The 25,406-nt window shown below is 37.6% G+C and overlaps 1 protein-coding gene across 1 annotated transcript in view; it reads right to left on the bottom strand.

Moving 5' to 3' along the window:
• The window catches only part of plekhm3 (pleckstrin homology domain containing, family M, member 3), a 39,416-nt gene that overhangs the window by 2,907 nt on the left and 11,103 nt on the right, over window positions 1-25,406 (bottom strand). Inside the window, exons 4-7 of the mRNA XM_084122496.1 lie at window positions 19,264-19,409; window positions 18,907-19,100; window positions 11,602-11,665; window positions 2,617-2,774 (exon numbers count right to left, since the gene is read on the bottom strand). Coding sequence (XP_083978622.1) covers window positions 2,617-2,774; window positions 11,602-11,665; window positions 18,907-19,100; window positions 19,264-19,409 — 562 coding nt within the window. The remainder of the gene's footprint in view (window positions 1-2,616; window positions 2,775-11,601; window positions 11,666-18,906; window positions 19,101-19,263; window positions 19,410-25,406) is intronic.

Below are 25,406 nucleotides of genomic sequence, written 5' to 3'. Positions count from 1 at the left end.
ATAGGGGTGTACTCACTTATGCACCATGTATTTTAAGGAAGAACATTTATTTATTTACGATACATTATTCATTCACAAAGAAAATTGGTGTCCTTAAAGGTTGGATTTTTCCAAATTTTTTAAATTAAGGCATTAAGTTCAATTTCCAAAATATGATTTTTTATTCCTCTTTTTAGTCAACTTTAGCATGGGTGTATTCACTTATGCATTGCACTGTATATATATATATACACACAGTACTGTGCAAAAGTCTTGTTATGCATGTTAATATTGATATATGTTAATGTTAATATTAATATATTAATGTGTGTGTGTGTGTGTGTGTGTGTGTGTGTGTGTGTGTGTGTACATGTCCTTTTAAATATCATGCAGGCTAAAAAGGTTAGTCCCAGTCTATATAAAACTACTACTTCCTTTACTAGAACAATTAGGAGCTCAAGGGCTCCTCATTCCTCTAAAGAGAAGCGACTTCTCTCTGTGCACCATCATGGGCGGTAGTAGCCCAGTGGTTAAAGTTTTTGGGCTGCCAAGCCAAGACTTAAACCAAGATCACTGTTGGCAAAGAGGTTGTGCAATACTAACCAGAAGTACTACTGGTGGTCTATTCCTGAAAACGGTCTGCTTTGCACAAAAGCATAAATGGCCTTGCTCTTGAAAGGCATTCCTCTCTGATCTAATATGATTTCCTCTTTATATAGAACTATTAGTAAACAGACACCCAAAAATGAAAAAGTCTTGCAATCTGAAGCATGCCCAACATAAATAAAACCTAAAGCATGCTAACAAGATAATACTAGCTGACAGGATGTCTATTTTAAATCGGCCTCTATAAATAAATAATTCTTTCCAACAGTAAGGATCCAAAAGCCATAAGGGCTGTGGTGTACTTGCTCATCAGAGGTGTGGTGGTGGTTTGTGGAATTTATGGATTTACAGTGGGGCGTGGAAACACCTTCTGCTCTTATGACTGCACAGTAGTGGCCTATTGAGCATGTACTGTTACAGATACAACATGAAGTGCATACAAACACACCCATGAAATTCTGGATAAACTAAACAGGTCACACAGTGAAGCAGTTAGTGCAACACCTGGATCCAGCTGTACTAACAGACATGCTCAATCAATCATGAACAGATGCGACTGGGTCTATCAGTGAATCAACGTACCAATAGTGAGGCTGTAAAACGATTTATAATTAAATGCAATGAATCTCCTCATGCATTCATTCCTTTTTTTAGGAGAGAAAACAAAACAGTGTCTTGTGCTCAGAAAAAAAATAATAATATAAAAAAGAAAATGTCTTGCGCAATATTTAGATATATATTTGTAATATTCTTAATTTTATATGTATTTAAAAAAAGCAAATATATATATATATATATATATATATATATATATATATATATATATATATATATATATATATATATATATATATATACATACATACAGTGCAATGCATAAGTTAATACACCCATGCTAAAGTTGACTAAAAAGAGGAATAAAAAATCATATTTTGGAAATTGAACTTAATGCCTTAATTTAAAAAATTAGGAAAAATCCAACCTTTTAGGACACCAATTTTCTTTGTGAATGAATAATGTATCGTAAATAAATAAATGTTCTTCCTTAAAATACATGGTGCATAAGTGTGTACACCCCTATGTTAAATTCCCATAGAGGCAGGCAGATTTTTATTTTTAAGTATTTTTTTATTATTAATTTTTAGGATACTATGCATCCTGATAAAGTTCCCTTGGCCTTTGGAATTAAAATAGCCCCACATCATCACATAGCATTCACCATACCTAGAGATTGGCATGGGGTACTTTCCATAAGATCATCTCTCAATGCAAATCAAACTAGCTTTTAGGCTAACTGAAATAAAACCATGCCAATCTCTAGGTATGGTGAATGCTATGTGATGATGTGGGGCTATTTTAATTCTTCTGATTTCTTCTAAAGATTTTCTGTAGACTGATCAGACAGAACAAAATGAAATATCGAAAGTTTAAATATGAAATGGGGAAAAATATTTGAACTATTTTAGATAAATGTAACTGCATTAACCCACCCCTAACCGATAGTCATTGAGGCTTTATCAGTGTTGCCGTGTGAGGAGCTATGTTTAAATAGCAGCATCTGTTCTGGGAACTGCACTCCACTTCGCTGGAGAGTCCGAAAGATTCTAGTCACACTGGTGGTATGAAGACCAGAGAGCGGTTTATCAGCTGCAGGCCATAAGCGGCCAACACACAGCCTGCTGAAAAAAAGCTGAGATGCTCGAAGGATTAACTGTCCCCTTACAAAGGGTGTACTATCACTGCATCATCACACCTCAATCCACCACCCGCTGGGTGTGACTAACATGACACAGAGGCTGGACAATCATCAGCAATGAGCTGCGGACCATTTGACAGACAACTGGCACTTATATAAACCACACCTGTGGTTCCACTGAGTCTAGTTAGTGAAACGTAACTGCAACAATGGCTGAAAAGTTAAGCTACTTTTATTTTTTTAGGTTTATTTTCCACTGTATGTAGCATCTTTGATTTCACAGAGCTGAAACGTCATGAGACATCTAGAGGTGAAACAGCGGTTACATATCTCACCTTCTGGTGGAATTCTCCTGGAAGGGATAGATGACCTGACCGTTTTGACAAAGCTCACAGATGAAGCCCTTCTCCCGGCACAGACTACAGCTGTAGACATGAGAGCTGGCAAACTTGATGACCTTAGAGAGGAAGGGAGCGAGCTTTCCATCTATGACCTGCAGAAAAGAGGAAAGTGGAAACTGTAAGCATTCCAAAACTGAGGGGTGGGCGATATGATTGTCACAACAGGAGTCATTTTATTTCACTTTAACAAGATATATCACAATATAGTTATTTTTGCTGGAAATAAGGTTATTACGATACCAAAAGTTTAGATTCCAATCAAATTTCACAGTTCTCAACACTCAACAATAAAATAAGGAACTAATTACAAGCAAATAGGAAAAAGAAATGCAACAGTACAAAGATACAAACGAAATAAAGAGTGCTTTATGTTTTTCAGGTAGGTCTATCTAACAGAAGAAACACAGAAATGTAGAATGTAAAGCCACGCTGTGCGAGCAGCTTTTTGTGCGCGTTTCGGATGTGTGCTCACAGAAACAGAAATCAGAAGCAAGCAAGTACCGAATTGAGTTTCTTTAGCATCTGTGGTTGCATGGTTTAAAATTGCTTGAACGTTTAAACTGGTAAGGCTTTAAAACGCATGCAAATGATATACTTTTGTGACAGCGCAGCACTGCAACCTCATATGAGCGTAACTGCAGTAGGTGCAATAGTCTAAAATCTACCAGTTGTTAAATAACACATTTTGCCATACTCTACCAGTATGTCGCTCACCCTTACAAGACTGAATCTTGAGAATTACAGTAATCATCCTGTTAACAGTTAGAGGTCTATCTGAGATTTTTAGCAACTGGACAAACACTTAAGAACAAGATACAATGGGAGCCAAGTAAAAAAAAAAGAAAAAAAAGAAGAAGACAAAAAAGACATCACATCAGGAATCCACATGAAAACTAATGAATGCTTAGAGAGTGGGGGGTTGGCTATGCATCGAGGGTGGGGTAATTCCTTTTGGGAGACTGTTTGCAAAAAATAATATGTGAATGCCATTTATCGGCCAGAGTAGTTAAAAATCGGCCTGGTCTTTGAAAGCGGGGCGCTGAAGAAGGTGTATTGTGGGATGTTGAATGAGACAGGGGAAGGGGCCTAGACCTCCAGTGCATATTCACCAAGGGGGCAGAGACAAGTGGCTACACCTGGCAGCACTGCAGCACACCAATTAAAGGGCCTGCCAGCATTCTTCAGCCCTTCCACAAGGATGGAGGAGGAGAAGAGGGGACAGTGGAGCAGGAGAGCTGGGGAGGGTGGGACGGGAAGGCTCGAGGGAAAAGAAAGAATAAAAGGAGGACCACCGAAGTCTCCCACGAAAGACACGCACACACATATGTGAGCGGGGAGAATGGGTTGAAAAGGGGAAGGTTTGTGTGGGAACAGGGAATCTAGACTCTACAGCCATGGCCAAAGTTGCCAGATGATGTGTTTAGTTACTTAAAACATGGTGTGTATGGTTTAAATTTATGCACTGGGCAGACGCTTGTATCCAAAGCGACTTAGGTGGGATTCAAGGAACATGTTTTATCAGTTCTTGCCTCCCCTTGGAATCCCATGACTTTTGTACTGCTAGTGCAATTCTCTAATGTTTGAACTACAGGGTTTATTGGAAGTTTGTACATCAAAATGTCTACATTTCTTACATTAGTGTATAAATGTCCATTAGTGTATAAATGTCCATATAGTATATAAATATTTGTAGATTATATTAAATAACATTTTTAGATTATATTAAATAGTCAAAAGGCTTTTTAACGCCAAACCCTACCGTGCTCTAAAAATGTAATAATAATTATCATCATCATCATCAATTTTATATAGCGCCTACAATTAGCTTATACTTTACATAAGTAGCTTTTAGGTGCTTAACAAAATAAAGAAAATACAAAAAAATGTATTCCAATGAAATGATTGTACTATATTTTAATTAGATAATGTTTTTATTTAATATTTTGTATGTTGGGGCATTTTATGGTATTCAATTATATTTATGCAGTAGTTATTTAATCGATTTATTCACTTTTTTGAGCATGGACCTGAAAATTAAATTTCCAACTTAAACTGCCATCAATCTTGAATGCTTTGAAGCACAGACTTAAATTTGGTCTCTTTTTAAAAACACTTGGCAGATTATTGAAAAAAAAAGTTTTACATTTATTGTTATGAAAATGCACAAAAATACCATTTCAAATCTTTTATATGAAATATAGATTTTTAAAAACACATTTTACTCTAAAACTGTGAGAAAATCAAGGCCATTAATCTAAACAAGCTGTGTTCCAAATTTGAGGTTGATAACAAAAAAAACCCAAAAAAAGTAGCTTTCAGTAAGAATTTGTTTGTGCGCAGAACCAAACGTTTCCAATAAATGAACTTTGTCTCCCATTCATTTCCATTGCTGTCACTTTTGAACAATACAAGTGTGACACACAAGAAGTGCCAAAACCTTTACCAAGTTTTGTACCATTCCAATGGAGATAAAAATTCTGGTGACCCAACAAAAAAATGACCCAACAGCACCAGAGGGTTATACACTCCAAGAATATTTTCATTACATTTGATCCCTTTTCAACATTTCATAATTCACAATTAGAAAGAATTCTTCACATTCCACCAAAGCACTGCCCAAGCCAAAAAGACACTAGGCAGAAAGACCCACATGCAATAAAGTAGTCATTGTAAATGCCCAATGAACATAAAGGTGAAGCTGTTGGCAGCCTTTCTCAGTACAGGCACCAGGAGAGCCCTTAACCATCCATCCATCAAGTAGCTTTCAGTTCAGAGTCAGGCACTCCTGTTTTTCTCTGCCCGGGCTGACAGAAGCCCAATACCCTGCCTTTTCCCATGTGGTGGAGTAATATAGCAAGGCATTAAGGAAACGCTGCAAGCCACCAATCAAAGCAGTGTGGTGAGCACACTTGCCGTCCTTTGGTAAAGATGATGTATACTCCCCTTGATCAATGTTGGCAGAGAGAGTAATTAAGCATTTAAATAATTTAGCAGGCAAGGTGAGCGAAACAGCGAGTAGGCCAGACTTAATGGGGAGGGACTGTGAAGAGCAAGAGGGCTGTTAAGAAGAGTTACTGACAAAGAAGTGAAAGTGTGAATTTATGCATCAACAGCTAGACAAGATCAGCTGATTTAAAATGAGTTGCATTAAATCACCCTCAAGGGCTCAGTTAAATAGTAATAAGGATAAATGTTACCTAAAATATTACTATACATTAAAACACATTAATAAATATAAATGTTTATTAATTTTCTTTAATATACGTTAATACACTTATTATACGTAATATACACTACTGTACACTACACATTAAATGGATCAAATTTGACATTAAAGACATTTATAATGTTGCAAAAATTTCTGTTTAAATGCTTATTTTTATTCTTGTTACTTTAAATGTTCTATTCATCAACAAATCCTGAAACTGTTTTCAACATTGATAATAATAAGAAATGTTTCTTGAGCAGCAAATCAGCATATTAGCAGGATTTCTGAAGAATAATTTGACACTGAGGACTGGAGTCATGATGCTGAAAATTCAGCTTTGCCATCACAGGAATAAATTACATTTAAAAATATATTAAAATAGAAAACCGTTATTTTAAATTATAATATTTAACCAATTTACTGTTTATAATGTATTTTTGATCAAGTTAATGCAACCTTGCATTAGAGACTTCTAAAACATAAAAAAACTCTTACAGACCCCACATTTTTGAATGGTGAAAAAGTATGTAAAATAATACAATTTAATCCTCAAAATAAACATTACAAAATAAAGTTTTTTAACATAAAACTAATGAGAAATATTAGTCACTATTCAAATTTGCGACATTTTAAATGTAAAATCTTTGTACAGATGGTCAGATGTTTATCTATTGAAGCACAATATACACATTGGATCATCTCAAATAAGGCTGGAGAACATGATCATCAGGTTTTAAACAAACTTGCAGTTCAAGCAAAAGGGAGACGCTGAAATAAGATATTCTGAAATTCATGTTCATTTTAAAGTCATTGTTTAACTCAAATGCTAAAGAAAAAAACTATAAAAATGCTAAACATGCATTAAAGTTGGGCGACTCACTAAAACCAGCATCTTTGTGGCTATTCCGGGGGGCATGGGTGGCGTCTGCCAAATCAGCTCCCCCCAAATCCCCCACCTTTTGCTCCTGTCTTGCATGTGCTTTGTTGTCAGTTGCTTAATCCCCTAAAACCACAGTTTAGCGCCTACTTCTTCATCCCCTCCTCAGCCCTGGCCCTAATGTCCTCGCCCGCTCCATTAAACGGCAGAGAAAGGGCCCAGATTAGACAGATAAAGAAAGTGTGAGCTCTGTTTGGATAACACCCTCCCTGCCAGGGCCTCGCAAAACAGGATTACAACTGGCGTGTGTGAGGAAGTGAGAGAGAGCTGGCCAGCCAGGGTACAGCCGCGTGAGATGGGCATGAGAGAAACAGCATGAAGATCCATCATATTTGTGGACCATGGACAGTAAACGCATTGGTCATAACAGACCTGGGGCCTGTACCATGATGGTAGTTGAACAAACTCAAGGTTGCAGGATTAGTTTGGAGTTGACAAAACCAAACCAATCCAACCAGGCTTAGTTGGTACCATGATGCTGATCATCAACTTTCTCTGTCAACTCAGGCTTTGATCCTGAGTTTAGGAGTTTAGGTGTGACATCAGTAGCGAACAGCCAATCACATGCTGAGAAAGAGTGAAACTGCGATTCATTTCTCGCGAGAGAAGCAGCGCGATTCACTTCTCTCTTCTGCAGAATATTACAAGATTAAAAAAATATTAAGAATTTAAACAAATTCACACAGCAAGAGGAAAATAGCGGTCTATGAAAGAGGACAACTAAAAGAAAAAGTCTTGCTATATCAGTGCAAGTAAAAGTTGTGAAGTTAGTTTATACAGTTGATAAAGGTATAGAGAGAATTGAACATTTAAGCTCACATGTAGTCATTGTTTAGCTTTATCTATTGATTCTAAAGCGTATTTATATTACCTTTATATATTTATTCATTTAAACTCTGTGATTGATTAAGGGTATAATAATTACATAAATAATATATACTAAAAGCCAGATGATTTTGTGGTTTGCAACCTCTTACCTGGAGCATAACCTGCCCCGGACCAGATTAGCCGTGGAGCGTAAGTTACTATGGCGATGAACATTGCTAAAAGTCAAACCACTTTCATAGTGGCTAAAACCCAGGGTGTGCGCAAACTAAACTGAAACATACTTGGCTAGCCACCTAAACCGGCTTCATGGTGTAGGCCCCAGGTGTGATTTATGCATCCTAGAAGCAAGATGGTTTTACGAAAGTTGATGTTTCTCTTGGTGAGAAAAAACACTTGATTCAGATATGTAACTTCTGAGGACCTGAATGTTATTGCTTGAGCTCAATTAAGTGCATATTGTTGCAGAATGTTGGCAAGACTAATGCTGTTGCCTTCGGTACAACGCATACAATACAATTAGCATTTATATAGCTCTCTACTTGTGTCCATCTTGGTGCACTTGGTAAACTTTTCATACTATTCCAGTGAAGATATCAAACAAGCAGTGGCCAAACAAAGCTGGCTTATGGGCAAGTTTAACGCAAACAAATATGGTAAATGGGGTCATGTTTTTAAAATACGATTGCCCAAAACTTAGTGCTAATTGTTAGAATAAATGAGGAGAGCATTCGGATTTGGTCTATAGTGTGTTTGGAGTCTTGCTGGAGATCAGCATTGAGTGACCTCAACACGGAGGGCGAGCATTCCAGAGCCGCGGAGGAACCGGCACTAAGTAGAAACACTAAAAGAAAATGGCTCCTTAATAAGGTAAGCCAATTAAGAAGCTGAAAGAGAAAGTAATGTGACGTGAATGGGAAATGCCTCGATTTGGGCCTTACACAGGCAGTGGGGGAGAGAGTATAAAGGTCTTGTGCTGAATGTGATGAATAAAAAGTACACAAGAAGGGGGACAAAGTACTGACAGTGCAGAGAGTATTTAAGAACCACGGACAACTGTGCCAAAGTATGAGCCAAATTGGTGTAACAAAGAAAACTGGTTCACAATAGCAAAACAATATTCTGAATTTTTAATGAGAAGCCAATTTTTAGGCACTGTTTTAAGACCCACTGCCCCAATACTGAGCAATATTACTGTGACACAAACAGACTAAGAGAGAAAGACTATGGTAAGCATTACTACTACAATTGGTCTTACTTAAGCCCCTTTCACACAGAGCGTTGATCCCAGAAAATTGCCATACAATTGCTAGAGTGCCTTCTGTGTGAACGCAAACACGTCCGGAGATTGATCCCGGGATGGGGATCTAGTAACATTGCTGGGATCAGTCCCGGAACGCGCCCTGTGAGAACAAAAGGCAGGACCAATGCCGTAAGGGGTGTGAAGCTTAGATCATTCGCCAACTTAGTGGAACGGTACGCAAAGCACTAGTTTATGATCGAATCAGAAAAAAATGCACGAGTGTGGTTTCTCAAGAAAGAAATCTCAGACAGTGCAGAGACATTACAGGTCACATCCTGATGTCACTTGTCTTTACTGGATCTTTACGGGATGTGTGTGAACGTACGCACAGATTCCAGAAAATCACAGGCAGTGTGAATGAACCAAACAAAAAAATCATACAATCCCAGGACACATCATCACTGTATTTTCCGGAATCTCTGTGTGAAAGAGGCTTTAGGATTAGGGGTTTAAAGATACATTTAAAAATCAACTATACAGCTTTGTTTTGTGGCAAAAATAAAAATAAGTAAAAAATAAATGAATTAAAACTCATATAATATATACTAAAAATAAGTAAATAAATAATTAATTTACTATAAATTAATAAATAAATGAAAAAAGCAAGCTCTAATTGACATGGTGAATGTAAAAGACAAATAAACTTACAATAAAAAGCTAAAGAGGCAGTGTCAGGCAATGGGATATTGGGGAACAATAGAATGGAATGGAAGCAGAGGCAGGACTGTCACGCTTTGTTTTTCTGCCTGTTGCTTCTGAATGACAGTAATTAGTAGGCTGGGTGGGGGGAACATAGGGTGGAGAGGGACTCCAGCCTCCCACCAGGAGACAGAAGGGAGAGGGGATGTGGGACAGAAGAATAGATGTTCTGAGAGCAACAGAAAAATAAGGGCAGGGGTCATTCCTAAGAAACAGAAGAGTGACAAAAAAATTCAGGCACGGTGGCAGGGGTGTGGGGGTATGGGGGGGGTGCAGAATGAGTGAAGGAGAGAGAAAAAGAGGGGAGACGAGAACACTGTTTGCAAACAACAATTGTTTAATTAACAACAATGGACTAAATGGGAAACTTTTTCCAAGTGAAACACCTCTACATTATGATGTTTTGAGGCTTGATTTCAATGAAAGCGTGTACATTTCTTAGTTTCAGTTCAATTCAGTTTTTTTATGTAATATGCTAGAACAAAGAGAAAATAATTGATGACACAATAAACCCAAAAACAAGAGCGAATTATTTGCAAGCCATAAAAATATGAGCCATTGAAAACACATTGAAGTGAAGAGCAGAAGGTTAATGTGTCAGCGACACTGAGCTGCACATAGATCTACAGTAACTCTCTGAATGTCAGGGTTGCGAGGGAAGGGTGTGAAAAACACCCTCACTCTCACAGCCTCTCAACATCCACTGCCAGAAGACAATGACCAGACACACGCTGCATGGTGATGATGGGTGCTACAGGTGTGTGTCTGTGAAAGCGATGAAGTCTTTTATCAGGATCGTATGAGGAAATATGAGTACATATAGTCACTTCCATACATACTTATCACTTTAGCCACTCTTTTTAAACATGTATGAATGTCATTGCATTGGTTTGATACAAAATATCAAACCAAGTGGTATTTATGTTCAAAAAAGAATTCACAAGCACAAAGTAAAACATTTAAAAAACATTCCATTCAAATGTTTGGCAATACTTTTTTAAAAATGTTTTTGAAAGTTCTCTTTTGCTCACCAAGGCAGCCTTTATGTATGTTTTCTATTTAAACATATTTTAATATGTTTTTAATTTTTAATATGTTCGTAATTTATTCCTGTGATGGCAGAGCTGTATTTTCAGCAGTCATTACTCCAATATTTAGTGTCACATGACCCTTTAGAAATCATTCTAATATGCTGATTTGTTGTTCAAGAAATATTTCCGTTTAAGAAATTGTGTTTTAAAAAGTAAATAAAACTTAAATATTTATTTTTCAGTCATGCTGCTTCGTATTTTTGTGGAAACCGTAATAAACGTATAATTTATTTGAAAAATAAATATTTTGTAACAACGTCTTTACGATCACTTTTGGTCAATGTAATGCATCCTTGCAGAATGAAATAAAAAAAAAATTGTTACGACAGGCTACACTGTTCAAAACAAAGAGAAAAAGTATTGTTTCTGGATCATATTCATAGTAACAGTGATGAATATATGTGGTTACAATACTGAGAATTGACTTCATACATACACAAAAAAACCTATACACCAGTTGAGGCTGTAAGTAAAAGGCCCAGAGAAGTGAATTAGTCCTGAGAAAACACCTGACATATTTTGGTTGGCAATTCATTTCCATTTGGATCGATCTTTTCTAGTGCAATGATATTCAGTTTTAACTGTGCCCAAATACTTTTTGGAGCAATTGTTGTGTGTTGACAGAGTTCAAAATCTTTCAAGAATCTACACATCTGCAAGTTTGTTCGTTCTGTTGTGTGCTCTCCGCTTAGTTGGCTACACATTTTACAGTATTTTACTCCATTCGGCGAAACTTCATAGATTATTTCGTAGATTACAAAACAATAATTAAAATGATTCTGTGTCAGCCTACATGCATGTATATGTATTAAGAGAGAAAAAAAAAAGGAATGGTTAAGACAGGGAAGACACTCACCTGCTGCAGGTCTGCCAATGAGTAGAGGTGCACGTGCTGTAACAGGTATTCTCTTGGAAAGATCCTGCAGGAAAAAAAACAAGAAAAATAACATGAAATAGCATAAAAAGCATATAAATATTACCTCAAGTCATAACTGAGCCTGATCCTATCTGTAGAAAAATAACTGCAATAGCTTACACACAAATCTATTTCAGGGGGAACGCTAGTTTCCCGCCTTTCCGCCTCTGTATCCATGACAACATGGGTCTAAATTGCTTGGAAATAGGGGTTAATTCAATTGAATTAGAAAAAGGCTGTAAAATAGGCATTTAAAAGCACTATCCCTTATTATGGGTGAAGTGGGGCGGCTCAGTCTCTCTCTCTCCATCTGGCTGGCTATTATGGCCCTCTTCACCTCTCTCCTCCCATGAGCCAACACTCGCTCTTTCCCTCTCTCATTCACCCACGCCTGCTCACATTACAAACTCAAGGGCCCACAGAATTATCCAGAAAAGAGGGGAAGGGAAAAGCAACAGGCACACTGTGAGGTGGAGAGAAAAAAAACGATGTGCGGTTGCGAGAAGGAAATGAAACGAAAAACTGTTATTGATCCCATCTTTTACTAACTAGTCAGTCAATAACAACCACTGACAACTGACCCAGCAGAACAGGCGATTCAGTCTAATGAAATGTTAATGTTCCTCATTGGAGATTCATAAAACAATTCATTCAGACACAAAGCTATTGGTGTAGCCACACTATAGCGGACTACTGCTGTCTTTTTTTTTTTACCACAAAAGGCTGGAAAATTGGATCTATTAGGTAGTTTGGCACTGGAAACCGGTGCATCTTTACTCCTGCCCACTAATAGTTCCTCCACTCCGCTTCCTCAGTGGCTTGGTTCCGTCATTAGCAGCCCGTCAGGCAGATGTAGGGAATTACAGACAGCCTTGCAGACCACAAACACAGCTAGAGACAGGAGAGAGGGAATTTATGGCATTAAGGCATGGGAGGAAAGCATGCTGGGTAGTTTTGAGCTATAATGGGGCATTTAGGAGTGAATTTAGCTATTATATTATGTAGAGTCGCACATGATCTAAAAAACGCCTATGTTGCACAAATGCACGCGTGTTTTGAGACTCGCTGGACATCTCGGTCTTCAGCTTTAGGGATTGTGGTGAACCTCCATCTTTTCATTCACTGCCATAATCTCATTGCTGGCTGAAGAGAAGCATGGCGGTACTCCAGACAGCCCTATTCACAGCTCATCCCTCAGACCTCATTAGGCCAAGCAATCATTACAGCACTAATCTTAGTCTAAACTGAGGCATGGAGGCAGGGGGTGGGATGTTTACTAAGCTGAGGATGAAATCTCTTTTCAGTTGTTTATGGAAGGCTCAAGGGTCAACAGACAAGAGTTGCAGCAGGTGTCATTAGTACAAATAGAGCTGATGACAGCAGCTTTGTTTAGGGTTTGATGTATGGCACGTCAAAAACGATACTTTATCAAGAGTTGTGAATGCGTTGTCTTAGGTTTAAGAAATATATGCATTAAAACCTTAAAGAGAGAGAGTTTAAATGTGCTGTCTTTTTGGCCATGTTGAACTGTTCTCAGACGGGTCAGAGTATTTGTAGATGTTCTTTAAACTCCTTAATAAAAAAAAGAATGATGCACGATGAGTAGGGTTGGTTTTACCTGCAAAGCTCTTTACTAGCTGGCCTCCGTTACACACAAACAGTGTAGTTTGACTGCAACCAGCAAAAACCAGTGTAGTCTCATTCCAACACAAATGACTCTCAAAATCATGATCCAGTTCTTTTTAGTAAATCAAATAGAGCATGTTTGATTCCCAAACAAATGACTCTCATAAACCATTTTTTTTTTTAGTGATTTAAAAACAAAGTGAAAAATGCATGAGTTGGTTCTTTAGTGAATTAACACGTACAGCTAAATGCCTCTGAAAAGTCATAATGGGACCATTGAGGAAGTGGAATCGACAAGAAGAATCCTAAAGCAGAATTTTTATATTTTGATGATAAAGAATTTTCCACTGAAGTGTTTACAGATCACGCTTGACAGATTTGCGACCTTAGAGAGGTATGAGCGCCTAATAAAGGGTCTGGAAACCACAGAGCTCAAAGCTTTACATACCCACAAATCTGTGCAACAAGTGTGGTATTACTGAACATCTTGGGAAGGCTGACAAAGAAAAGATATTGCATTGACAAGATTCCATGTTCTAATGCGCTATCTTCTGTATGACAAGATGAAATCCTAACTTAATCCCTGCGGATGTGTTACACTGATTCGCCTGCCTTTGTCAAGCTTGTCAAGTCAGGACAGTGTTTGAAAAGAAACCTGCGTCTCTCTGGGTGTTCATTTACCTCTGGTCATGGTGACAGTCTATTTTCTGCTTTCTATATCCTCCAGCATAAATTCATCTCTGCTCATGGCAGAGCTTCATGTCTGAATCTTTTGTCATTTCTCAGGGTAAATACATTCAAGTGTTTGCAGTGCTGGTAACCAGACGATATATGACTTGTTGTCAAACAAAAGACAACCAAATCCAGCCACCGGAATCAGAGGGTGGCAAGCACATTATAAGCAAGAGGCTATATGTAATTTGTTAAATATAATTGTTTCTATGGAGATTGCCACTAATTAAGCCCCTTGAGGGTTTTTCGGCAATTGTCCATCACATTTTTTATTGTGAAACGTATAACACTGTTTTTTATGCTTTTGTTGTGAAAATAAAATAAATCAAATCAAAATCAAATCAAGAGGCTATATGTTGATTTTGCCGTTTTCCCTCAACCGCCTATAGATAGATACTCTTTAATGGCAGAGAAAGTAGATGAAGAAGAAAAGTCAGCAGGCACCATATTTAAGTAAACAGGCTTCTTGTAGTTGTTATTTAGAGAATTAGTATTCAAGTATTCAAACAAGTGGAAAGACAGCATTCCATGGAATAAAATGATAAAGGTTCGAAACAACATAGTTCTTTATATAGTTTATATAGCTCTTTAATGGTTCCGTTAACAATTTTTTTTAGTACTTTTGAGAAATAAATGTTTAGAAAAATGAAAAATAAATAATTTTTAAAGGTGGCATTAATACAATTCAATAATTCGCCTTGTAAAAGACATATTAGACAACAGCACTAAACAAAAAACACACTACACTGCCGTTCAAAAGTTTTATATTTTTACATTGTTACAAAAAATTTATATTTCAAATAAATGCTGTTCTTTTGAACTTTCGGTTCAAAGAATCCTGAAAAATAATGAGTTTCCACAGTTTCCACTAAATATGAAGCATCACACCTGTTTTCAACATTGATAATAATAAGAAAAGTTCAGCATATTAGAATGATTTCTGAAAGACACTGAGCTCTAGAGCTGGAGCAATGGCTGCTTAAAATATATAATTACAGTTATAGTTATTTAAAATTGTAATAATATTTCAGAAATAATGCTTTTATTCTTTAAATTAATTTTTGATCATATATATGCAGCCTGGGTGAGCATAAGAGACTTCTTTCAAAACATTAGAAAACACACGTATGTGATTGAGTCACCAAAAAGAACTGGGCTGCGTCCGAAATCGCATACTCTCTTGAGTAGGTACTTATTTTGAATAAGTAATTACTCCACAACCGCTAAAAAAGTATGTTCTATACAGTACGAGTGTGTGTAGTATGAATGTAATCCGGACATACTACATCTGCCATGTTGTCATTATCATGTGACCTACCAGTGTCTGTTGCATCGCTTCACTGTCATTCATAAATCGTCTCCTGTGGCCTCATGGGGTTATAAAGTGTTCATCGTATACACACTTCAGAGTCTCGCCTACTTCAGAGTCTACTTTTTGCCTACTCTTTTATGAGTATAGTGAATTCCGAAATACTTCTTTTGTCTCATACTGTTTTTCGCCTACTATATAGTAAGGGAAGTATGCGATTTTGGATGCAGCCCTGGGTTATAGGAATCATTAATTCAGGAATCGATTAGACTACACTGGCTGTCCTGTGTGGTTTTGATCCACTTCAAAAGATTTTTAAAGAATTTCTCAAGAATCAGACAATACCAATTGCACTGTATGCTTACGGTTCACTAAAAATATCTAGCTCATAATAGTCATTCACTTGGAAAATGGACTATACTGGTAGTGTTGTATGTTTCACACTGTGGATGCAGTAGCAGTGTTGCAGTGTCCCTGAATAGTGGAGCAAATCAAAACTGGTTCTTGTTTCCCAAGTCTAGATATGAGGGAGAACTATTGAAAGGTAAAGACTAAGGTAGTAAGCGTGTGTGTGTGGATGCCCCTGCAGTTCAATGAGGTGCATTAGGTGTGGATTGTGACAGATCTCCCCCTTCTCTCAATGGCTTAGTGTAAACACTTGTGGGCCTCTTCACAACCGCTGATGAGTCTCCGGGCTGGGCGATGAATGGCTAAGGTAATATTTTAGCGCCACCGCCCTCATCAATCCTACACTGTTTGGAAAAGCGGAGCATTAGCCTGATGCCTGCTAATAGCCTGGCCATAAACACTAGCCCTCTAGCGCTGCCTCCTGCTAGGGTCACCACTGCTACACCCCGTAAACACAGCGGACAGATAAAGTCACCGCTCGGTGGGCAGCTGGGACCGCTCCAAGAAGATGAACCTCGGAGAGGATATTCAGTTCAAGCTGAGGTTCCCTTTTGCAAGAGCCCTCACGTCTGCACTTCAAACGGCCATCCTGTTTCTACGTCACCATGGAGTTCAAAGGAGCGAATACATAGGAAAGGGTACTGGCCCATTCAATAATTCAGTGATTCAAAACAACAAACAGCGTTCTGAACATGTAGCTAAGAGTGCATTAGCAACAGCATTAAGTCAACATTTGAAGTTTTTTTTTTATGAACGTTTTTGTTTTGCCATACTTGATTTCAATAGGGAAAAGAAAGAATAAGATGGAAATTAGTTTACCACAAAAAGAGCTCTATGTCTATCTGAGGATGTGTTTCATGGGCACTAGGAGACATAAACTGCAGTTTCCTCTATTTTTCCACACAAAAATAAAGCTTTGGTGATCATTTGCACACCGTGATGTTATAAACTTTCTCTGACTTTCTTCTGTGGAACGCAAAAGAAGATATTTTGAAGAATGTCTCAGCGTTTCATATATAATATATAATAATAAAGATTGCGATGCAGGCTTATAAGAACCACACTAAAGTAAATGATCGTAAAATTTAGTCGATTTTTGGGTGAAACATCTAAACTTCCACTTAACCCTAATTTCAGTAAACAGTTATCTTTTTCTGATGATAACTGTTAGTATAAAAGGAGCTGAGCCATTCGTTGGGGAAACGCTGGTGGTAGCTTTCCATTATGTGATATTTCATCACAGAGCTGTACGTGCTTTCGTCTCCTATGGTGTGAATGTTTAAGGCCTCTAAGCGCAATCTCATGGTCTCCACACTGACCCTGGTAAGAGCACAAAGCATTCATCACATAGACAAGCCTTTTAGTGCTGAAACCTTTGCATAAACACAGCTCCTTCACATTCCTGCTGAACATGGACCTTAGAAATCCACGAAAGAGCTGCTTATTCCCAAAAACTCAAATGCATTCCTTGAAATAGCATTACAAATTCACACTTTGTCAGTGCTACATGCTAAATACATGTCTATATTACGATCAATCTCTCTCTATTGTACACATTTGCAGAGTAACAAACCAGATGCTACCAGCAGCAGTCAACCACTATTTTATGTGCCTTGGAAGATTCTACAAATATTTATCACAGTAATGTAGCCTACATCAAATGATTAATGAAGATGCTATTGTCATGAAAAAGGTAGCTATTACAAGTAAGTGTTTATTATTCAAAAATAGGATAATGTCCTGTTTGACACAAATTAGGTTTTTCCACAATATACTGTATATTTACTTCTATCTTACAAATCTGGAAACAGAGAGAGGAAAATCTCAGTGTGTATCCCTGCTAGGCCAAATCAAACACTGTTATCGGAATCACTGGACTACTACAACCATGGAATATTTATACACTCATGCACTGATATCAATGAAGTATTTATGAACTTAATCTTATCTTCCTGACTTTATAACTCCAACTGTTTTGATGTCACTAACAACAATATAATCTCTTGTGTTGGTTCTTAACAAGAAAAAAAAACACCATAGGCATAGATGAAACAACCGATCACTTCTACAGTCTCCGCAGTGAGTTATGCTCTTGCTCCATGGTCATGTGTTTTATATAAAAATTAGTCACAATAATTAGCCTCTGCACATTTTATTTCATTTGCATATGATTCGAGTTATTGCAACAATTTTTTCAATAGGCGAGAATCTCAGTTTCACGGGAGCATAAACGTTCATAGATCACTGAACCTGTAATTTTTTAAGCAGAAGTTGTGCCATTAAACTCTCACCTTGACACTTTCCCAGACGACCTACAAGAAAACATTTATTTAAAAACTGCAGCAAATTACTGTTTGTTTAAAGGAAACTAAGAAACACTACTTCAGTTGTGGTCAACCAATCTCAACAAGGCCAAAAAATAAAATAAAATAAAACAAGCTTATTATATATTTTAGGAAGTTTATTTATACAGCACATTTCATACAAAGTGGTAAATTCAAAGTGCTTTACAATTTTTTTTAATTAAAAATATCATAAGAATTAAAAATGTAAGAAATAAAAATTGATACATTTATTTAAAATGTATTAAAAACAAAATAAAAGTGATTGTTTACTTTAAAAAAAAGTTTTTTAAATAAATATGTAATATTTATAATGCAGCAATTTTTAGTACATGACTCATTGAATTGTGTGATATCAATAGTCACATTGGCAAGTGAAACATCCTTATTGGTTGATCACTATACACTCTTAAAAATAAAGATTTATTGGCATTGATGGTTCCATAAACAACCTTTAACATAACACTGCACAAAAGGTTCTTAAGAATGGAAAAAGATTATTTGATTAATAAAATGTTCTTTACACATAGAAATTTTACTTTTAATAACTGTTCACTGAAAGGTTCTTTGGGGAACCAAAAATGGCTTCTATGTCATCGCTACATAAACCCCCTTTTGTGCAGTAACTGCCATTTTCAATAATCTGTTGTTTCGGTACCCACAGAGTTAATAAAGCAAAACGGGGTTGGTAAACAAAATGTCGATTCAAACAACAAAAGACGGTCCATGTCAGATGTGCGTTATCAAAATATACAATTTTGTCATTTTTAATCTGTTTTACTCTTACTTTCCCTATCTTTCCTCTTCCTGCTATCTGGCATAGCTCACCTGCGGCGGAGGTCTTCTGCCACTGTGGCCCGACAGCTGAAGAGGTAGGCCCTGAGAGACTGGAGCTGCTGTCTCAGTTTGAGAACGGCCGCCAGCGCCTCGCAATGCTCATACAGACACAGGTTCAGCTGCTGGACATCTAACAATGGCTCCTCATAAACAAACTCCAGAAACTCCTTCGCTTGTTTCGATACCTGAACCACAATGTCAACAATGTTGTTACTTGTAATCACTTTTAGCTTTTGTTAGATGTCTTGAGTCTTAAGCTGATTTCTAAACTCAAATGCACCATGGAAACGTATAGAATTATTAACGATATTAAAGATATGGATTGGGTAAATAGGTCTGTACACATACCTTGTGTTTATTAGTGTCCCAATTGTGCAGTAGACGAGCAGGTATGAGGAAGAGGTTGTCCTGGTGACAACTTGGGCAATAGTACCAGCCACTGTAAGAGCAAACTTTAGCTTTGCCCCGTGACAGACCCACTGGCCTCTGACATCCTGAATGGAAAAACAAAGCAACAATAAAAAGGAGGAACCTCAAACAACACACAAATCAAACCTGGGACGGGAGAGATCAAGTCTGGGTTAATGAAAATGTTAATGACTACCTAATCTACTGATGAGGGCACGACCCTGTTAAAATCTGACAATCATTAGTGGAAGGTGATCAATCTGTTTGGGTAATGTGCTGATATGTCAAGGTTTACGGCACAACCCTGGTTAAACACAGATAAATATTACAGATAATCCAGAAATTTAAAAAGATTTATACTACACAAAAGCCAGCGATTGAGTCACTGATTAAAACCAAAACTAAATAGGTGGTTTTACCTGTCCAGACACAACAGAAAGAATCCAAATGCTTCTTAGTTGTGAACAGGCACAAATACTGAGCACATTTAATGCAAGATAACTCCTGAAAGTACTTTGCTTTGTCTTTTAAATGTCTTATTCAGGTTGTCTTCAAACAGTCAGGCGGCACTCTACCAAAGGGCTTATGCCGAAGGAACCAAAACAGGTGATTGTGAACATGGCAGGTGTCCCTTATCCTAGCCATCTTGGAGAACCAGAGCCGGGACAGTGTGGACGTTCAAAGAATAAAGAGAATGAAAGGAACAGGCACAGACGGATATGGACAATCTTTTCAGTGGAGCGTACCGTCAGCTATACACTTCATAGGGAGAAGAAATGTGGACAAGATGGGAGGTAGGATAGAGAGGACAAAAACAAGTCAGAAAACACAGTCTCTAAAAGAGGGAGGCAGAATGTTATCGCTACACATATCTGTAGAGGGAGACACTGATTACGGTGTTTACAGGCAATGCTGTAGGTCTATTTTTGAAGCATTGTTAGCCGACTGAAAAGGACCAAGCCGAAAACAGTGATGAAGTACGTGTATCTCTGACTGTAAACAGAATTACATCATTACCACCAGATTCAAAAGAGTCAGTTCACTCATAAATAGCAATTCTGTTATCATTTACTCAGTCTCATGTCATTCCAGACCTGTAGGTCCTTTCCTCGGTGGAGCTCAAAAGGAGATGTTTAGCAGAATGCTCATACAGTTATTTCCATTAAAAATAACAGTGAATGGGTACACATGCTGTAGAGCTTCAAAACCACAAAATAACTAAAATAACTCACATAAGAGTGAACATTAACAAGTGAAACAATTTGTTTTGTATGTGTTGTTTTATGTGAATTACTTTAGCCATTTTGTGGTTTTGTGGAACGGTAATATGTATACTATCATATAAATAATATGATGAAGACATTAACATTACGCATGCTACTTAAACATTGTTGCACTGCCCTAAGAAATTGTAAAGAGAACGGTGTTAGCCGTTTTTGATGCATAATAAAAAAATACAAATAAAAAAAGACTGGGCAAAAATTATTCTGTGAAATGTTATTCTGTGACTCTTGACTTGCACAATACGTTGCCAAGAAATACAGCCATATTGGACCAAGAAAAGAAAATTCACTCTATTCCATTTCCAAACCCATACGTAATGGGTTGTTCTAGCTGAGGTTAGGCGCTAGCATCATGCGCTGCACTGTGCTGCCAATGTAAACTTGAGGTTTTTAGGGGCAGGGACCCCAGACTATAAAAAGTCAGAGGTGGTGTCCCCCATGCCACAGCTGATGGGTGCCTGATATTTGGGCTGAACCACAGACCAAGCAGCAGGGTGTCGTGTGTCAAGCTGCCTTGTAATCAGCATACATGCAGAGAGTAAACCCACAAATACCACCCTTTTCCAAAAATAGCACATCGTTGTACAGCGCTCATGCTACGGAGACTATTATTAAGAGAGAGCTACTTGAGGCTGGGCTTTCCAGCAAAAGGAAAACAAAAATTGTGCAAAAATTAAAGGAGAAGCAGTGACTCAAAACTTGTCGACAATGTTTCTGTGCATTACACCGGCTTCCAAAGCATAGTTTCTGTATAACCTCATGGAAGAATCAGCAGCTAACAGCTCACGTCACATGCTGTGGAATAAAAAAAAAAGAGAATATATGGATAATGTTTAAATTCGAGCTAGTAGTCTAGCCTTCATCTTCACACAATATGTAAAATTTAACTGAATATAAAAAATTAAATACAAACCGTGCATCAGCCAATTGTAGTCTGACAGTAGAGCATATATGCTGGTCAAAGCAAAGCTACAATAGGTCTGTTAGCCCGACTTATGCAAATATTACTTTGATTAAGCCCAAAGTATAAGTCGCTTTTTATGTGTATGATATTTCAGTAACACTTTACAATAAGGTTTCATTAGTTAACTACTTTAGTTAACATGAACTCTACAGCATTTATTAATCTTCCTTAATTTTAATTATTGTTAACATTTACTAATACATTATTAAAATCAAAAGATGTAATTGTTAACATTACTAAAAGGGTTAGTTCACCCAAAAATGAAAATTCTGTCAGTAATTACTCACCCTCATGTTGTTCCAACCCCGTAAGACCTTCGTTCATCTTCGGAACACAAATTAAGATATTTTTGATTAAATCTGAGAGCTGGATCACTCCTCCATAGGCTTCTAAGACATTATAACTTGCTGGCCCAGAAAATGCATTAAAGACATCGTTAATATAGTCCAAGTGACTACGTAGCGTTTCTGTGTTATACGTCACACACATGACCAGCGTTGGCCAATAGTGAGCCTACGTGTGACGTACAACACAGACGCGCTGCGCAGTTATACTACGTGAAAAAACTCGAGGCCCAGAGAGAAGGAAATGAATAGTGGAATAAAGTCGTTATTTTGGGGGGTTTTTTAGCACAAAAAGTATTCTCGTCGCTTTATAAACTTAAGATTGAGCCACTGTAGTCACTTGGACTATATTAACGATGTCTTTAATACATTTTCTGGGCCAGCAAGTTATAATGTCTTAGAAGCCTATGGAGGAGTGATCCAGCTCTCAGATTTAATAAAAAATATCTTAATTTGTGTTCCGAAGATGAACGAAGGTCTTACGGGGTTGGAACACCATGAGGGTGAGTAATTACTGACAGAATTTTCATTTTTGGGTGAACTAACCCCTTAACTACTTTAGTTAACATGAACTCTACAGCATTTATTAATCTTCCTTAATTTTAATTGTTGTTAAAATCAAAAGATGTAATTGTTAACATTACTTAATGCAGTGTGAACTAACATTAACAATGAACAACTGTATTTTCATTAACCAACATTAACAAAGATTAATACATACTGTAACAAATGTATTGCTTATTGTTAGATCATGTTAGTTACTAATGTTAACAAATGAGACAAATGTTACCGATTTTTCTAACCATGCGTACAACGTACGATCAGCTCACACATGCACTTTGTAGCGCAGACACTGAACAAGGACTTTCTAGTGCTATCTTTCACGCGCTATTAAATGGAGTCTACTTGTGCGTTTGGCTGTACACATACGCTAAGTGCTAGCATCCAAACTACAGAAATGATCACATATTAGACATACTAAAACTGCCAAGCATAAGTGGAGGGGAACGGCAAGTTCTTTGCACAAAAAAGCGGGGCCAACCTGAGACTGTGGGAAAGACAGAGAGCCATGCCAAACAAGAGTCGTTTGATGTGTTCAATGCATGACTGTCCGCAAGATTCCCCTCTTTCATTTTCAGCAGCACCCTGTTGTCCTAAAACGACAACTATCTGCAGGGAAAAAAAGAGGTGAAGTGGGGTGCTCTGAGGTCCCACTTCCACAATGGTTTTCTAGTAGAATAAACGTGACAGATCTGGAGGAGGTGTTCGGTCCTTCAGCGTGATAAAGGTCTTGCTGTTTTCTAGCTGCAAAGGCTGTGACTCGCGCCACTTTCAAGCAGCCCACCGAGTTCCATGGGACAAGAACTCCAGGGTGGGGCTTTGTGGCTCCATAAGTGTGAAAGAAGACAAGGCCCCAGCTTTGATGTCCCCTATTCAAGCTGACATCCACTTAAAAAAAACTTAAAAAAAAGATGGCATAAGGTTGTGCGTGCGCAAGTGTGCTCACACATGTGTTTGCTTGAGACAGATGCACTGCCCATCTTTTTGATGTAAACAGCAGTCCGTTGGACACCATTCTCTCCACCTGACCCTGCACTCCCTCTTTTCCCAACTACAGCTGGATCTTCCCATTTGATCTGCTGTCCTTATTCGCGCTACAGGATACTTTAGTGGAAATGTGTGAAAAAAAGCCCAAGCTGGGTTCAAGCAAACTATGTGATTTGGCTTGAGAAAAAGTGTGTGTGTGTGTGTGTGTGTGTGTGTTTGAGAAAGGAAGGTAAGAGGACGGGTCTCTTTTTCTGCTTCAAAAGGACGACATGCATGACCCTCTTAAACAAAGTCCTGTTATTCTGTCTGCCGATTGATTTGAATAGAGTTTGCTCATTGAGTGTATATCAACAGTGTTTTGACAGGAGATGAGCTAGAGTGAACTGGACAACCTGGGTTGGTCGCAACACATACTGACACTCATTTAATGAACAATCCACTTAAGGAAAAATAAAAACTTTGATTATCACAATGATATATTACTTATACACACTACCATTTAAAATTACGAGGTCAGAGAGATTTTGTTTTGTGACCCTGAAGACTTAAGCAATGGCTGCTGAAAATTCTTTGCTAAAAAAAATAAAATAAAAAATTCCATGAGACGAATAAAATGCATAAAATATCTTAAACTAGAAAAGAGTTAGAATTTCAGAATTTACGATGTATTGCAATAATGAAAGAATCAAAATATAGTAATCAGTATCCATACTATCAGAACAAATATTCACACCTCTGGTCAACCACTTAATATTCATTTTCTGAAGAGAAGGAACAATGACTGATTTTTCAAGTATATTAACACATTAGACATCTAGCATCTGCTCTTCCTTCTTGGGACAAGAAAGAACCAAAATCTTAACAGAAACAACAGATGGTATAAGTTTGAAATGTATTCAAATAAAAGGCAGGGATGAGTATTCCTTCTTTTCTATTGTTGCATTTCAATAGTTCTTCTCCTCTTTAGGATCTTCAAGTCATCTTTAAGTAATGTGAATGCATCACAACCCCTTTCAATAACCCCCACATAGGACTTGGGTTAGCTGGCAGAACCTTTCACGGATGCGGGGCTAAGAGGTATTGCGAAGTGAACAAATGACAGAGAACTAAACAGAGGATAATAAAAGACTGCAACAGTAATGAGACAAAACTCCAACCTCACAATGAACCCTCATAATGAAGAGCCACTACCACATCCAATCATCAACCCAGACCGGGTACGTTGTCTTTTGAATCTACCCTGCATTGGATGAGTCCGTTCTCTCCCACACTAGATCCAATCCTATTAGGGCACATACAGATAGAACACATTCTTGAATTTGAGAAAAAACTATAGGATGGAATAGACAGTAGAACACAGGAGTCTCAAGGCCCATTTCTTAAACACGCTACAACCAACATTCAAGATACTTAATGCACCTGTCTCGCCACCAACATTTTTTGATTGGCCCATCACTTTAAAACCAATGCTGCTTTGATGTGACTAATCTGGTCCATTTTGCAACTGTTTCTGGCCAAGAATAGACTGAAAGATAGCCCACATAGATAGGACAGGCCCTTCCGACTGACATGTCACATAAATCACAGTTTTTGTTTTGTTTTTGTGTGACAATTTGGGTGCAGTTATGGTTAAGGTTAACATTTGCGAAAGATGCCAAAAAACGAGGTGTATTTAGAGTGTAGTTCTACCTCGGAAACAATCTTTTAAACAATTTAAAATTACAAACACACATCGCAAATGTCAAAAGTAATATAGTGTTGATAAAGCAAAGAAAAAGTGTGCAAGCATATGTTTGGGGGAAATAAAATAACAAGAAAAAAGTCTTAAAAGTGTGTGTTTTTGTGTGACAAACATATATGTACAAGAGAGGAAGAACAAAGACCGAGAGATAGAAAGAGAAAGAGAGAGAGAGAGAGAGAGAGAGGGAGAAAAAGAGAAAGAGA

This window comes from Abramis brama (genome assembly GCF_963993115.1).
Source record: "Abramis brama genome assembly, chromosome: 8".
Classification (NCBI taxonomy): domain Eukaryota; kingdom Metazoa; phylum Chordata; class Actinopteri; order Cypriniformes; family Leuciscidae; genus Abramis; species Abramis brama.
The sequence above is the reverse complement of the archived record's forward strand: the minus strand, read 5'-3'. Positions and strand labels throughout refer to the sequence as shown.